This window comes from Quercus lobata, chromosome 8 (genome assembly GCF_001633185.2).
Source record: "Quercus lobata isolate SW786 chromosome 8, ValleyOak3.0 Primary Assembly, whole genome shotgun sequence".
Taxonomy (NCBI): domain Eukaryota; kingdom Viridiplantae; phylum Streptophyta; class Magnoliopsida; order Fagales; family Fagaceae; genus Quercus; species Quercus lobata.
In genome coordinates, this window is record NC_044911.1 from 33831475 (window position 1) to 33846413 (window position 14939).

Sequence of the window (14939 nt, forward strand, 5' to 3'; positions counted from 1 at the left end):
CATGCAACGTGGATTCCTACTCTTAATAAATTTTCAAAAATTCTGTTCATTTTTTTATTATTTTTTTATTTTTTAATTTTTTACATCCAATTCCTGCTAATTTTAAGCTAAATGTAAAACATTAAACATTTATTTAATTTTGCATGATTTACATTAGTTTTTTTAAAATATTGCATGTCTCACATCATTGTCCCTAATCTGATTTTAAAATGGGAACGGGAATAGGAATCTATAATAAAAAATGAAATTACCACTCATTTTTTATATTTATGTTACTTGATTCACAAGAATCACAACTTCTTTTATTTTAATAGGTACGATAGAATTTTTTGTGTCTGCTTTTGATTAGATTATTACTCTTGATCACCATGCCAGGCTCATATCTTCTCACCGTCTGCACTTGTTTAAAAGACGACACAATACACTTCAATCCGTGTATCACCTGACCAAGTCTGAATTTCAACACGTATATCTTTTCTTTTCCATTTGGATTGAGCTTCTATTATATAACATAAACCTAACGTCAACACCAAACGAGGCATCAGTCTCTGCTTTCAATCTTATAGGAGATTTGGTGCTTGGAAAACATGCCTGTTATTCACCCTCATCCAAAATCCACGAGAAACTGAATAAATTCTTGTGCATCAGAGTGAATTTCTAATGAAAATGACCATAGGAAATCAAACTAGGGCGCAGGAAAGAGATTTCCCAGCCAACTTGACTCCAGTGACATTCCAATGACAAACTGAAAACTTGCAAAACAATATGATGGAACACCAAAATTATTGCCATAAAAATACAAACATCAACTTTTTGGTGAAATATCCCATGGAGTTGGGACATGAACAGATCTATTACACAAATTTCAATGAAAGAAAACTTCTCTCCCTTGGGGCATTCGAGGAATACAGACAGATGATATCGATACCAACAGTGCAAGAGCACCCAAGGAACATTAGCTGTAATGACCAGAAACTTAAGCTATGAATAAAATCCAAATGGAAGAAAAGATGACCTAGTAAAAGTTTAAAATTATATTTGCATCTTTTTACTGGTTTCAGTGTCAAACACATCCAAAGAACTGTTCCAGGGTTGGGGCACTGAATACGTTCGGAGCAGTCCGTTCGGGTCTGATAGCAGATATGTGAAGTTGGTATTTGATGAATCTCTGTAACGAATAAGAATAGTTTCAGAGATATGCATTACAATGGTTAAATATATTAGTGCCAAAACATTATGAACACAATTGCAGATCTGTCTTTAAAGCAATGATGAGCGGAGATAACATACAGCTAACTGAGAAATGATTTCCGGATTCGTGTCAATATGCCAATCTGGCTCCAATTGCCGTACAAAAGATGACCGCCCATTCTCTGTATTACAGAAAAGAACCTGCATATGCATATCATTAATTATGACATTAGAGCCCAAAAAAAAACCTGGAATGGTGAAACTAATCACTAGGCAGAATTAATCCATCTATATCCAGAGTTCTCTAGCAGACTACAGGGTATGTAACCTAGAACACCAAAAGCAAATAAACGTACCTCCAGCCATTGTTGTTCAAGTGATTTGTAGAGAAAAACTACTGCAAAAATAATTAATCATAAAAGAATTCTTCCATCCTATGGCCTACACCTTGGAACCCATTTGATGAAGAGCATAGGCTTTTCAAAGGCTAGACTAAGGACCTCTTCAATTAACATTGGTTTCCTATTTATACTCCTTCCATCAAGAAGTATCATTGACAATTAATTGCCAAGTGATTGTTCACCCAAAACAAAAGTCGATTCACCAAATGACGTTTTAAGTGACTGTTCACAGATAGGCTCCTAATAGGATGGGTCTTTATCTGTCACTCTTATTATTATTAAATAAAATAAATATACATATATAATACTCAAATAATTTGGATAAACTATATATTGTCCACGTTTAGTCTACTAATAGAGATAATCTTACATACAGATCACAAAGTTTATGCTCACAACCAGAACAAGGATATCATTACAGCATTTAATCTCTTACAAGTTCTCTTAGCCAATAGAATTGAAAGGGCAATGACAATAAATGGAGCAGAGTTAAAAAATGATTTCCAAGTCTCCAAGATCAACTGAGATGGAAAGTATCCCCTCTGGTTAGGGAACCACCAACCACTTTGCCTGACCATCTCCTCCACCAACAGCAACACTTGGAGGTCCTCCTGGTAAAGGGGCAGTAATCTCTCAATCCCAATTGATCCTTGGGCAATTGGTGGGTTGATATTATTCGACATTGAAACCAAATCATTCAAGCTTTAATAATGAAGGGGATCAGTTTTCATTCTTTGGATTTACCAGCAAAAAAAGACCACCTACGGCCTGTTTTTTTAGGGAAGGAGAATGCAAAATTGTTGTTAGCAAAGTTGGTGGATGTGGTCACAGGGAAGCACTCGAAGCAGTTTGTGAGAACAGTTAGAGAAGGTGAATAGCATGTCATCCAATGCCGTTCAAACAATTACAGACTATACCTTACAGTGTTAGAATTTGGCAGAAGTGGTCAGAGAGGGTCTGTCATTGTCTTGTGAGGAAAAAAGGGGAGTGGGAGGAGGTGTTTTGGAATTGAATTAAGGAAACTCCTTTAGCATGAACAGTACACACAAAACAGGAGTCTGTCAAACACCAACCAGATCAATACTGGGCAAGATTGGGTGATGACAACAGTGGAAAAAAAACCCCACAGGTGGCATTGAAAGGCTAGGGGAGGAGCACCAGTCTGGGCAATAACAAAGGAAAAGGGGTAATTATGGAAAAAAAAAAATTAAGAATGGAGATGTGAATTGTTGCTCACGGTTTGTTCACGGTTCACGCACTTATAGGGTGTTGGATTTGAGTTCAAAAAGAAGACTCTTCGTCACCATCACTGAAGGAAAGAGGCTGGTGTAGTAGGAGAAAAATATGGGAAGGAAATCGGTGCTTATATGGAAACCACGTGGAAATATGAAGTAGGACAATAAGCCTGATTTATTTAATAACAAAAAATAGTACGGAACCCAGGTTTTTTGGGGAAGGGCTTTTGAGCCAACTCCAGCCCAAACACGTCAAAGCAGGTTGGATGTCAAAATGCATGAGAAAGTCACGACCACATCTCCCCATAATGAGGGTTACATTCATCTATTTATACAACTCAAGCCCTACTCTAAGTGTATGTTTGGATTGCACTGAAAACAGGGGACTTGCGCGTTTGCATTTTTTTGTGTGGGTCCCATGCACTATTCATAGGATCCGCAAGTATGGATTTCAACAAATTTTTCTTCAAAACTAGGTCCCACGACACTATTCACACATTTAAAAATTATTTTGTTACAGTGTTTTCAATTTTTAGCTTTCAGCAATAAGTGGTATCCAAATAGACCTTAATTGGCCACACCTGGCTCACTCCTACACAAACTTTGTTGTAGTTTAAGACTACAGCTTCGCTCAATATATTTTTATTGGATGTGAATTTTGACAAATCCACCATTAGATTACATTTTCTTCTTATATTTTTCATGCTTGCAAAATTTTTAAAAAATAAAAAACCAATAGCTATGTCATCAATCAATTGTTTAAATTGCAAGTTTTTATAATCTAAAATTATGCATAAAAAATAAGTTTATAGATTATATGGTAAATAACATCCAATTGGCACAAAATTTGTGTGTTAAAAGCGTAAAGAACGTGCAATCCAACGATTAGATTTTTCAAAATATGTAGCAATGTCAATTTTTTTTAAAGGAAGTTGTAGCCAAACTTTGTCCCACTCTATTAGCTTACTAATTCAGCATGTTCTCGTAAGAATTTACCTATGTGATTAATGTGTTACATGTGCTTCAACCGTAACTAACTCAATCAATTTGTAACTAACTTTAACCCAAACAAACTCTTGTACCTGAGCCCATATATCTTTTCACATGGATTACAACTCTAATTCAAGCCTTAAATTGATTTTTAGATGTCTCCCACATGCAAGAGGGTCCAGGACTTGGCTTGGGTCAAATTTGGATGCATTTTGGGCAAGACTAGCATAGAGTGGAAATCAGAGGCCTTAAAGTTCTGATAGGGACTGTCGGAGTGCCAATTAGCACCTCCTCTATAGTCTATATGCCCTAATTTGGCTTCCACTTTAGCTGTTATAAGTTCCCAACATGATCCTAACATATTATTTATTATTTTCCCCCTCATTGAGCCCATGATTATGCTTACTGCTATTTTTCTCCAGTACCGTGAACTGCCTATCATTTTCTAAGAGTTGAAGCTCCATAATTATCTGGATTCCCAATTCAGCCATGGCCATGTAAAATAAAGTGTCCCACTCCTTTGCAGGAGGCCAGTTATTATCATGACAGACAAAAGGGATGGTGTGTGTGTGTGTGTGTGTAAATGCATGTCCAGCACATCCACAGCATTAAAATATGATTTGACAAAAGATTAAAGTCATATAATGTTAGTAGTAGATATTTATTTACCTTGTCTTTGACCAAACCACCAGATGTGAAAACCCCAGCATCTTCTAGAGCCATAAGAACCTTTTTCTGCAGACAAAATTTTCACCATAAATGACAAACATTTTAATATATAAGTAATGAACTATAATATAGCAGAAGGAAACACTATTATAGAGCAGTTGGCAGAAAGAATTTTAATTAAGCCACTAAAGGTTAGCAGCAACCAGGATAACCCAACCACAGTTTTGCTGATACAAAAATAACCGTTTGAGAGGCTTTATTAGTGACATCTACAAATTATTTCATCTTACATGCTTATCTGTGAACATATTCATACCTGTATTTATAGATGGGAAAAATTTGCAGGCTGAAGGTCAGCCCAAATGATATAGAATGGAAATAAAATACTGTAAGAATAAAATCCTTGTAAAATAAATGTATTGCAAGAACATATACCCCAAGTACAGTGGAAGCAAGCCAAAATATTTTTAAACTCAAACCAATAATTAAACAGTAGAGTTTATTTTGAACATTTCCAGATTTAAAACTATATTGATTTCACACTATGTTATCATTACTCTATAGATAAGTTAAAAATGAAGAAAAAGCACTAGAGCATGAGCACTGTAAATACATAATATATAAAGTTATGCACTTTAGAACATGCTCATTGGGATTGTTAAGCACATCACATGACACAATACATTTTTGCAAAATTTTAGTATTGATTGACTCTAAGAAAATAATAGTTAGCAAGGTCTGTACGCACTTCACTTTCATCATCCAAAACTCTTTCCATGAGATAAAGATCGCAAAATTTTGTGATTTCCAATAGTACTTCCAGCACAGCGGATCTCACAGTTGCTTGTTTCTGCCATGACCATACTAAACAATGTCAATCCTTTTCCAGAATGCTATTACAACGACAGAGTTCACTAGAAAGAGAGATTCACTACCTGAAGATCCTCTGGACTACTTTCTTCTAGAATTACTCCAACCAAACGACATGTTACCTACATATATAACAAGTCATCAAACTGAAAAAGCAAAAGAAATTAAACTTGCTATATATTGATTGATTTCTTTCAGAAAGTATTAAATACTGGTAAGTTAGCAATGGGTAATACATTTCCTACAAGCTTTAAACATTATAACCTAGACCACAACTAAAAGTGGAAATCAAACCAGGATTTCATGCAGCTAAACTCTGTGGAAGTCAATTTTCATAAGATGAGAAGCAGTATATGGAAAATATACAAGAACTACAAGAAATGAAAGAAGAAAACTTCAAGCATACATGGAAGCTTTAGCTGATACAAAAAGAAATGGCCGCATCAAGAAATTCAAGACTTCTTTAGCAAAAAGAAAAAGAAAAACACGCTATGAAATTGATTGTGTTGAGACCTGAACCCCACACTAAACTTCATGTATGTTTCAAACTACAAAGTTAGTGGCAGTAAATCAGACCCGGTCAATTTGCAAATTCAGTATGAATATACATGGGCAATCTAAAGTACATATTATTTTTCCAATCACGTGATCTCACTCTTTCCCTCAACAAGAATCTCGCACCATAATCCAGTTTATCAAACCTAGACAAGAAAAGATTTACTTACAAACATGCATGATAGAAAAAAATATGGTAACAAATGGTCTAGATTTAACATGGACCCAAAAGCACATGCAGGGTGTAACATGTCTAGGTATTTAGTTTAGTTGAACATGATCTTGAGGAAATAATAAGCCAAACCAAATAATTATGTGTAGCTTATAAAAATACCATAGAGCATCAACTAATTACCTTTCTTCCTTCACTCAATTTCTGCCTTACAATTTGCCCCAAAGTTGGCTGAACAGGGAAAAAAAAGCAACTTAAGATAAAGTAAGACAATGTAAAGCTATATATAATTCATAATTAGTGCAATTAACTTAACACTAACCTTTACTGGCTGAAAGAACTCGTCAACAACATTTTGAGCTCTTGAATCCTCCAAGGACGAAGAACTACCAGAGGGTACCAAAGTTGCATTGGAATGAGTACTAACAGAAGAACTACTAGGTGTACCAGCTTGCCGTTTGGGTTGCCTTCTCGGAGGCAGACTAGGTGATCTCAAAAGCCTCCAAGTGAAGACTATTGCAAAAGCAAGCCCCGCAACAGCCCCAACAGATCGTGAATCCTGCTACCAAGTTGAAAGTTGTGAGAAACCCCAAAACACTCCAGATAGAAATTTTGTTGATGGGATAATCTCCAATCAGAGATAATTGAATGCGCATAACACAACTTAGATGGAAGGCCTAGAAACTAAAATTTTGTTTTAAACAGCATTCATTTCTTCCTTTCTTTTTTCTTTCTCCATTTTTGATGAAGTGCATGCAAGCAAACCATATACTTTTAATAGCATTTTACTGAACTTAACAATTTAAGCTATTTTTTTTTTACAGGTAATAAAACTTAATATTGAAAAAAAAAAGGTGAAGCTCTAGTACACAGGAAGTGGCCGATAATGGCCTTCTATGTCCATCAGGCTGCAATATTGCCCATATTTTTTTGATGGATTACCAGACATTTTCACGAGCCACCACTTTTATCCTCAATGGTACAGGCCAGGAGAAGAGGAGCATTATAGAAGAATAGACACTGTTCTGTGGGAATAAAAATGGAATGCCTGGGAAGGTCAATCTTGAGATTTTTAAGCTGTGACATTCAAGATGTCTGTGGCTTCCCATAATAATGCATAACCCAGTGCCCTCACTAAGAGGTAACCAGAGCACTGCATGCTAAGTATTAATATACACTAGACAAGTCCTCTTGAAAATTTTAAAAGAGTTTTGCAAAGCAAAGGATACTTTAAAGTCCAAACTACATATGGGTCTGATTGGACACAGTTTCAAGTCATTTTTAAAATGTGTGACACTTTTCCTAGTGGAGACTATTGAGATAGCAAGTATTAATATACACTATATCAAAGACACACTTCAGTAAAAAAACTTAAGCAAGATAACAGTGACCATTTTTTGGACCAAAGACAAGACGTCATAGTTTATCAGCCTTCTTTTTTTTCATTTTTTTTTTAAATTTTTTTTTTAACAAGAAAATAAAATTTTGTTAATATCGCAAAGAGGCATAACCCATTTACCAGGTAAACTGTTTACCATAGTTTTTGCAGCTGCTCATCTAATTATTAAAAAACCTTATTAACTTCTTTAAGTAGTCCATTTTGTCCCTTTATTGATTCATTTTCACTAGTGTACAAAAAAAATAAACGTATCATCCCAGTACCAAGAATGGACATGTCCACCAGGGACTTGCTGCGAAATTTAGCATAAAGATGTGTGCAATAGCGACCTGATCTACTAATAAATAGGGTTTTTTTACACACTATCAATGAAATAATTCCTATCTATCCAACCCTAAAATTGCCTTGAACTGAACATTGTTAAGACACATTATTTTGATCCCAATAAGGATTAATTTTAACTATTCACACCTTAACAAATGACACCAACCACAATACCACAAAATTACAATTTTTGTATCCAATCTCAAGTAATGAACATTAGGTTTCACCAACTCTAATTCAACACCTAATGCTTCAAATTGTGTAAGCATAAAAAGCAATTAAGCCCATAATTTCATCACCAGGAAAAAAAAAAAACCTAAACCCAGAATTAACATTCAAAACAATTTTTTTTTTTTTTTTTTTAAAAAAGCGAAAAATGAAAGAAAAGCATGAGATCGGGTAGGAACAGACCAGGCGCTGGAGAGAGATCGGGAGATGATTGGAAATCTTGACGGTGAGATAAGTGCCGAAGCGCTTTATCAGCTGAACCAACTCTTCTTTCGACGAATCCGCCATCAAACAAAACCAGACTCTCTGTTTACGAACCCGAAAAACACAAACACACAGCCCTTTGATTAAATTCTCAGGTCCTTCGCTCTTAGGCTTAGGAGCACTGTTTATGATTTTTGAGACACCAAAGAGTTGTGCTTTGCGTCAACCATCGAAAAGAGAGAAGTGTGTGTTTCTCGATTTTTTTTATTTTTATTATTATTATTATTTTTTTTGGTTACAGTTACTTTTCCTTTTCGGTGAGTTCTATTCTTACTCTTTTTTTTTTTCTTTTTCTTTTTTATGAATACTTTTTTCTTTTTTTAGAATTTTATAAAAGAAAAAGTTAAACATGACTTAAACTTAAGGATTTAGAATATATGTTTAGAAACTTTTGTAAGAAGAAGTAAAAAATAAATAATTTTTTGATATTTATTATAAAAATTGTATTAAAATTTTTTTAATATAATTTATTAACAAATGTTTAATATTTGCGGTGACATGCGATTTAACTTTTTTTTTTAATAAATAGTGTGTGACGAGACGAATTTAGTGGTGACATATTTAGTGGTGGTTTGAATTTATGTTGTGATTGTAGCTTTTTTTATCTATTAAACTTTTACCAACAAACACAATGCCCTAATTAGAGATTAATTTCCTATCAAAAAAAATTAGAGATTAATTTATTATGAATTTTTATATTATGAATTTATTATGTTTATTTAACAAGCATGCATTCAACCATCCAAATCCAATCTAACCAAATAATACTGCCATACAGATACAGGTTAACTAGGATACAAATTCATTAAAATAAAAAAAAACTAGGATACAATCCCCGTTTCAAAAATAAAAAATAAAAAATCTGTAGGCTCAAAGAACATGAATGAATTAAGGCTCCACTAAACAGAAAAATTCAACAAGGCTCTATTGGGTAAGTAATACTTTTCTTTTTCTTTTTTTGAAAGGGAAATAAGATGGCATTAATAACCAAACAAAGAGTACAACAAAGTGAGTTCAAGTATAGGCCAAACAACATAGCTATACAATACACATCTCAGATTGAATTAAATAAGCAAGGGATGTGCAGAAAACCCGCCAAACCTGACCTGACCCAACCCAACTCGTCGGGTTGGGTCAGTTTTTAGGGCTTGGTGAGTCGGGTTGGGTTACAAAAAATTTTTATAGCAGGTCGGGTTGGGTTTGGGTCATAAAATTACAAACCCATCAAACCTGACTCGACCCGACCCAACCCGTCGGGTTGGGTCGGTTTTTAGGGCTTGGTGGGTCGGGTTGGGTTACAAAAATTTTTTTATAGCGAGTCAGGTAGGTTTGGGTCATAAAATTACAAACTCGCCAAACCCGACCCAACCCACCCATATTTTAATATATGTTTAAAATATATTATATATTTAATAAACCAGCTGTAGAGCACTTCCTCAGTTCCTACTATTATATATAATATAAAATCCTATTAGTTCTTTTAATATATATTTAAATATATTATATAATTAATTAAAAAAATTAAAAAATTTTAGATATATTTTGTTTATAACTGAGTTAGGAACTCATTTATATTTTGTTTATAAGTGAATTAGGATACTAGTTCATTTATATTTTGTTTATCAACTCAAGTGGCTAGTGTAATTTTTTTTTTTTTTTTTTTTTGCTCAATTTAATAATAATAGTAATAAAAAAAAAATTGTCCAACCCATGGGTTCAACCCGACCTAACCCAACCTATGTGGGTTGGGTTGGGTTGGGTTAGGTTAGGTTGGACTTATGTGATGGGTTAGGTTGGGTTGAATTTTTTTTTACCCACCATGGTGGGTTGGATCAAAAAATCAACTCAACCCGACCCATGCACACCCCTATAAGCAACCAATGGGGGTGTGACTCCATTCCAGATGTGCGAACTTGCACTCCTCCAAGCATATTGGGTTAACTCGTGAGCAATCTTGTTAAGGTCATGGCTTGAATGCTTGAAAGAGCATGATTCAAACAGATTCCGAGCTTGGAGAAAATCCTGAATGAAATGGTCAAAATTGCTCCTAATAGCTTTTTCATTAATGGCTTGGATGACATTGAGTGCATCTGATTTGAAAATAACTCTAGGCAATTGCAAATCCTTAGCTAGCAGGATTCCTTGCTCCAAAGCCATTTTCTCCACGAGTTTTGCAAAAGAACTGGATTGAAGAAACTTGCATAGACTAGCTATTGGTTGACCCTTGCTGTCTCTTATAATGACCCCAATGCTAGAGTACCTGTTTTAGTCCGAAGCTCCATCAACATTTATTTTGTAAACTCCAGGTGGAGGGGTTCCCATCTGGTGGGGGAGTTTCTGATATAGGAAAGGTCCGCATCAGCAGCACTTGAGTAGTCTTCCATTGAGCTTTTTGCCATATGCCAAGTCTATTGTGGGGAAAGGTTGCTTTCATTGTAGACCACCTTATTTCTGTTATACCAAATGGCCCAGGCTACATCAAAGAAGATTTCCAGGTCTTGGGTAGACTTTTGAGTGAGGATAAGCATGGTTGAGTCCTGGAAATTCAAGTTGTTTTGACTGGCTCTTAATGGATTTTCAGCCCATAAATCCCAAACCTAAGAGGTGAAATCACATCTTAGGATGGCATGGGTGATATTTTCGAGTTTAGAACCACAAATTGGGCATGTTTTACTATTAGTAATGCCTCTGATATTCATGTTTTCCATTGTGGGCAACCCATTAACACAAGCTCTCCAAGCAAAAATCTTCATCTTGGCTAAGAGGTTTAGGTGCCAAAACTTTTTCCATAGCAGCCTATAGGGATCCCCGAAGGAGCTTTCCTCTTTTTCCCTTGTGTCCATTAACTTGTGGGCAATATGGTACGCGCTTTTGGTTGCAAACTCACCACGGCTATTCCCCAACCATATTATTTTATCTTCAGGCAGATTGTGGCTCAAAGGGATTTTGAGAATTGCTTCAACTTCAAAGGGGAGGAATGTCGCTCGAACCAAATCAGCTTTCCACCATTTTATGGTAGGGTCTATGAGTGAGGAAACCACTGGGAATTCTAGATTGCTATTTGGAGGATTGATGACTTTATAAGTGGATGGATTTGGCATCCATCTATCATCCCATATATGGATCCTTTTTCCGTTGCCTAACCTCCATTGAGTTCCTTCCTTTAAGACTTTGAGACTGTTGTAAATGCTTCTCCAAGAGTATGATGGAGAATTGCCAAGCTTGGCATTGAGAACATCACTTGTGGGAGAAGTATTTGGCCCTAAGAACACGGGCAACAAGGGAACTTGGATTTGTGAAGATATGCCATGCTTGCTTAGCTAACATAACAAGGTTGAAAGCTTGCAAGTTTTTGAACCCCATGCCTCTGCTAGCTTTCGAATTGCACATCCTTTTTCCAGCTGATCCAGCACATTTTGGATTCTTGCTGCTTCTGACCCCACCAAAAATTTCTCATCATACTTTCTAAATCTTCATATAAATTTTGAGGTAGTTGGAAGCAACTCATTGTATACGTTGGGATTGCTTAAGCAACTGTCTTAATGAGAATTTCCTTACCACCCATAGAGAGTAGTTTACCCTTCCAACCAGCAAGTTTCCGCCCCACCCTCTCCTTCGAGATAGCAAATACTTGTTTCTTGGATCTTCCAATAAATGATGGGAGACCCAAGTATTTGGAATGTCTTAAGTCTTGCATGGGGCCAAGGATGGCAAAAATCTCTTCTTTGACTAGCTGAGGCGTATTTGGGCTAAAGAACACCAAAGATTTGTCTGTGTTAATTTTTTGGCCAGATGCTTCTTTATATTTTTGAAGGATTTGTTTTAATTTCTGACTCTCTTCGGCGTTTTCCTTGCTAAAGAGAATGCTATCATCCACAAAAAAGAGGTGGGTGATTCTTGGGCAACCTCTACAAATTGAGATGCCCGTCTATTGCTGATTTCGTGTACTTCATGTATGAGAGCAGAGAGGCCTTCGGCACAAAGAAGGAAGAGGCTTGGTGAAAGGGGGTCTCCTTGGCGAAGTCCTCTAGTTGGGGTTATATTTCCCCGTGCTACCCCATTTATAATAACTGAGTATGAGACTGTGGTGATGCACTGCATTACCCAATTTATCCACCTAGTGTTGAAACCCAATCTTTCCATAACCCTTTGGATGAAGCACCATTCAACTCTATCAAAGGCCTTGCTCATGTTGAGCTTGGTTGCCATGAAACTGTCATTACCCGCATTTTTTTTATTTAAGAAAAGCATTAATTCAAAGGCCACAAGCACATTGTCAGTAATGAGTCAGCCTGAGATGAATGCACTCTGGTTTTCTGTTATAATGTGAGGGAAGAGGGTTTTAAGTTTGTTAGCAAGGGTTTTAGAAATGAGTTTAAATTCTACATTACAGAGACTGATGGGGTGGAACTCAAACATTCTCTTGGGATTATTTGTTTTCGAGATGAGGGCTATGTTTGTTTTATTCAGCTCTGTCATGGGCAAATTGTTGTTAAGAACATTTAGAACCATATTAGTAATACTACAGCCCACAATATTCCAATATTTTAAAGAAAATATGGCAGACATACCATCGGGGCCAGGTGCCTTGGTAGGGTGGATTGGCTTGAAAGCTATGGATACCTCTTCCCTGGTGAAGTCCCGAGTGAGATTTGCATTCATTTCATCAGTCACTCTAAAGGGGATAGCTACAGTTACTTCTTCAACCCATGTTGGATGGGCTGTTGTGTAGATATTCTCAAAATAGTTAATAGCTGCCTGGGCAATGTTTTCCTTTTCATCACACCACCTACCTTGCTCATCCCAGATTCCCAGAATTGTGTTTTGTTTACGCCTTTCAGAAGCTTGAGTATGGAAGAACTTAGTATTCTTGTCCCCCTCCTTAAGCTAGTGGGCTTTAGCTCTTTGCCCCCAATAGATTTCCTCATCATCCAAAAGCTCATTGATTTCTTTCCTTAGACTATTAATCTCAGTGCCCATGTCTCCTCCCTTGTCTTGTTTGGTTAGGCTATTTAGGGCGTTCCTTTTGGCCTGAATGTTTTTTCGAATTTGCCCATAAACCTCTAATCTCCACTTAGTTGGCTCGGTAGCACAAGATTTTAAGTTCTCCATTATTCCTTCTGGGGTACTAAGATCAGCCCCAATCCCCCATGACACCTCAATAATAGCTTTGCAGTCAGCATTTTTAGTCCATAATGCCTTGAAATGAAACCGCTTTTCTTGGGAGTGGCGATTGGATGTTGAGTCCAAGATTACTAGTGCACAATGATCAGAAGTGGAATCAACTATATGGAGTACTTTCTTCCCTCCAAATTTTTCGGTCCATTCTAGAATTGCAAAAGCTTTGTCAAGCCTTAAGTATTTCCTGTTTTCCCCCTCTTGCATGTTGCACCAAGTAAAATCAGACCCAATATAGCCCAAGTCTTGAAAACCACAATAATCCACTACTTTTTTGAAGCCATCCATCTGCTGTTGAGGCCTAGGAGTTCCACCCGATTTTTCCTCAGTTGATAAAATTTCATTAAAATCTCCTAGACAAAGCCAAGAAAGTTGGAATTGATTATGAAGAAAAGCTAGAAGGTGCCAAGATTCATACCTTCGGTGAGTCTCTGGATGACCATAAAAGCCGGTTAGCCTCCATTTGAAGTTGTTGTCAGGCTCAGTGATAGTTGCATCTATATGGTTATTTGAGAAGTTTTTAATTTCCAAGTCAACTTCTCTTGCCCATAAGAGAGCAAGTCCTCCACTTCGGCCTATACAGGGAATAATGAGGCCATTTGCCATCCCAATTCTATTCTTTATCATTTCTATACGTTTGGTTTTTGATTTGGTCTCCATAAAGAAGACAACTTTGAGATCCCAACACCGCACCAAGTCATGCAATGCTCTGACTGACTGGGGGTTCCCAAGCCCCCGGCAGTTCCAACTTAAGGGATTCATGTCTCTTGGCGATGCTACCTTGCAGCCACCGCCAATCCCTCTTCAGTTTTAGAATAACTGGTATTAGAGATTGTGCATCTCCTTTTCTGCAATGATTCTTCTCCTTCTTCAAATATAAGCTTTCCCACCCTTTTAATCCCAGCAACTGGTAGTTGGACTTCAACTTTTGGGCTTTTGTTTTTCCCTTTTTCTCTTGCCATTTTCTTGAATTGGGCCTTTGTTTTCACTTTCCTTTTTATTTCCTCGCCCTCAGATCCCTTATTTCTTTCATTAGTTTCGGTTGGGTCAGCCATTAGCTTGAGTGGGCTGGAGACTTCCATGGACTCTGTTCCCGTTTGGGCTTGCTAGCCCGTTAGAGAGAGGGTGTCCAATGCTTCTTTGTCCTTTTTCAAATCTCTTGGTGGACCGTTGGAGGGAGCAGCTACCTCATCACGTGCTCCTGGCAATTGCGTGGTGCAGTGTCCCACCCGCATAAAGTAGTCTCATCCATTCTAACTGATTTGCCTCGAAGCCCGCAACATCACACATCTCCATATTTTTTTAATTTTCCTTTCCCCGGTTGCTGTCACTACCTGAGCTGCCTTCACCACCATCCGCCGCTGAGGCATAGGAGTTTTTTTGCCGTTGTTTGAATATTTTCCTCTACTCTATCTTCATTACCATCACTCCGACCCTCACTGTTAGTGGATCTTGATTTTTCC

At 36.8% G+C, this 14939-nt stretch overlaps 2 protein-coding genes across 2 annotated transcripts; both read right to left on the bottom strand.

The window, feature by feature from the left end:
* Positions 1-753: 753 nt before the first annotated feature.
* Positions 754-8526, bottom strand: LOC115956100 (peroxisome biogenesis protein 22). The gene is made up of 8 exons (XM_031074567.1): positions 8218-8526; positions 6406-6642; positions 6267-6314; positions 5422-5478; positions 5235-5336; positions 4487-4552; positions 1291-1392; positions 754-1168 (listed from the first exon to the last, which is right to left on the bottom strand). Exons 1-8 carry the CDS (start codon positions 8320-8322, stop codon positions 1064-1066), a joined length of 822 nt encoding a protein of 273 aa, XP_030930427.1. The 5' UTR covers positions 8323-8526; the 3' UTR covers positions 754-1063.
* A 4659-nt stretch (positions 8527-13185) lies between these two features.
* LOC115956768 lies at positions 13186-14238 on the bottom strand. The gene has a single exon (XM_031075066.1). The coding sequence runs from the start codon at positions 14236-14238 to the stop codon at positions 13186-13188; it is 1053 nt and encodes a 350-aa protein (XP_030930926.1).
* Between the last annotated feature and the right edge of the window lie 701 nt (positions 14239-14939).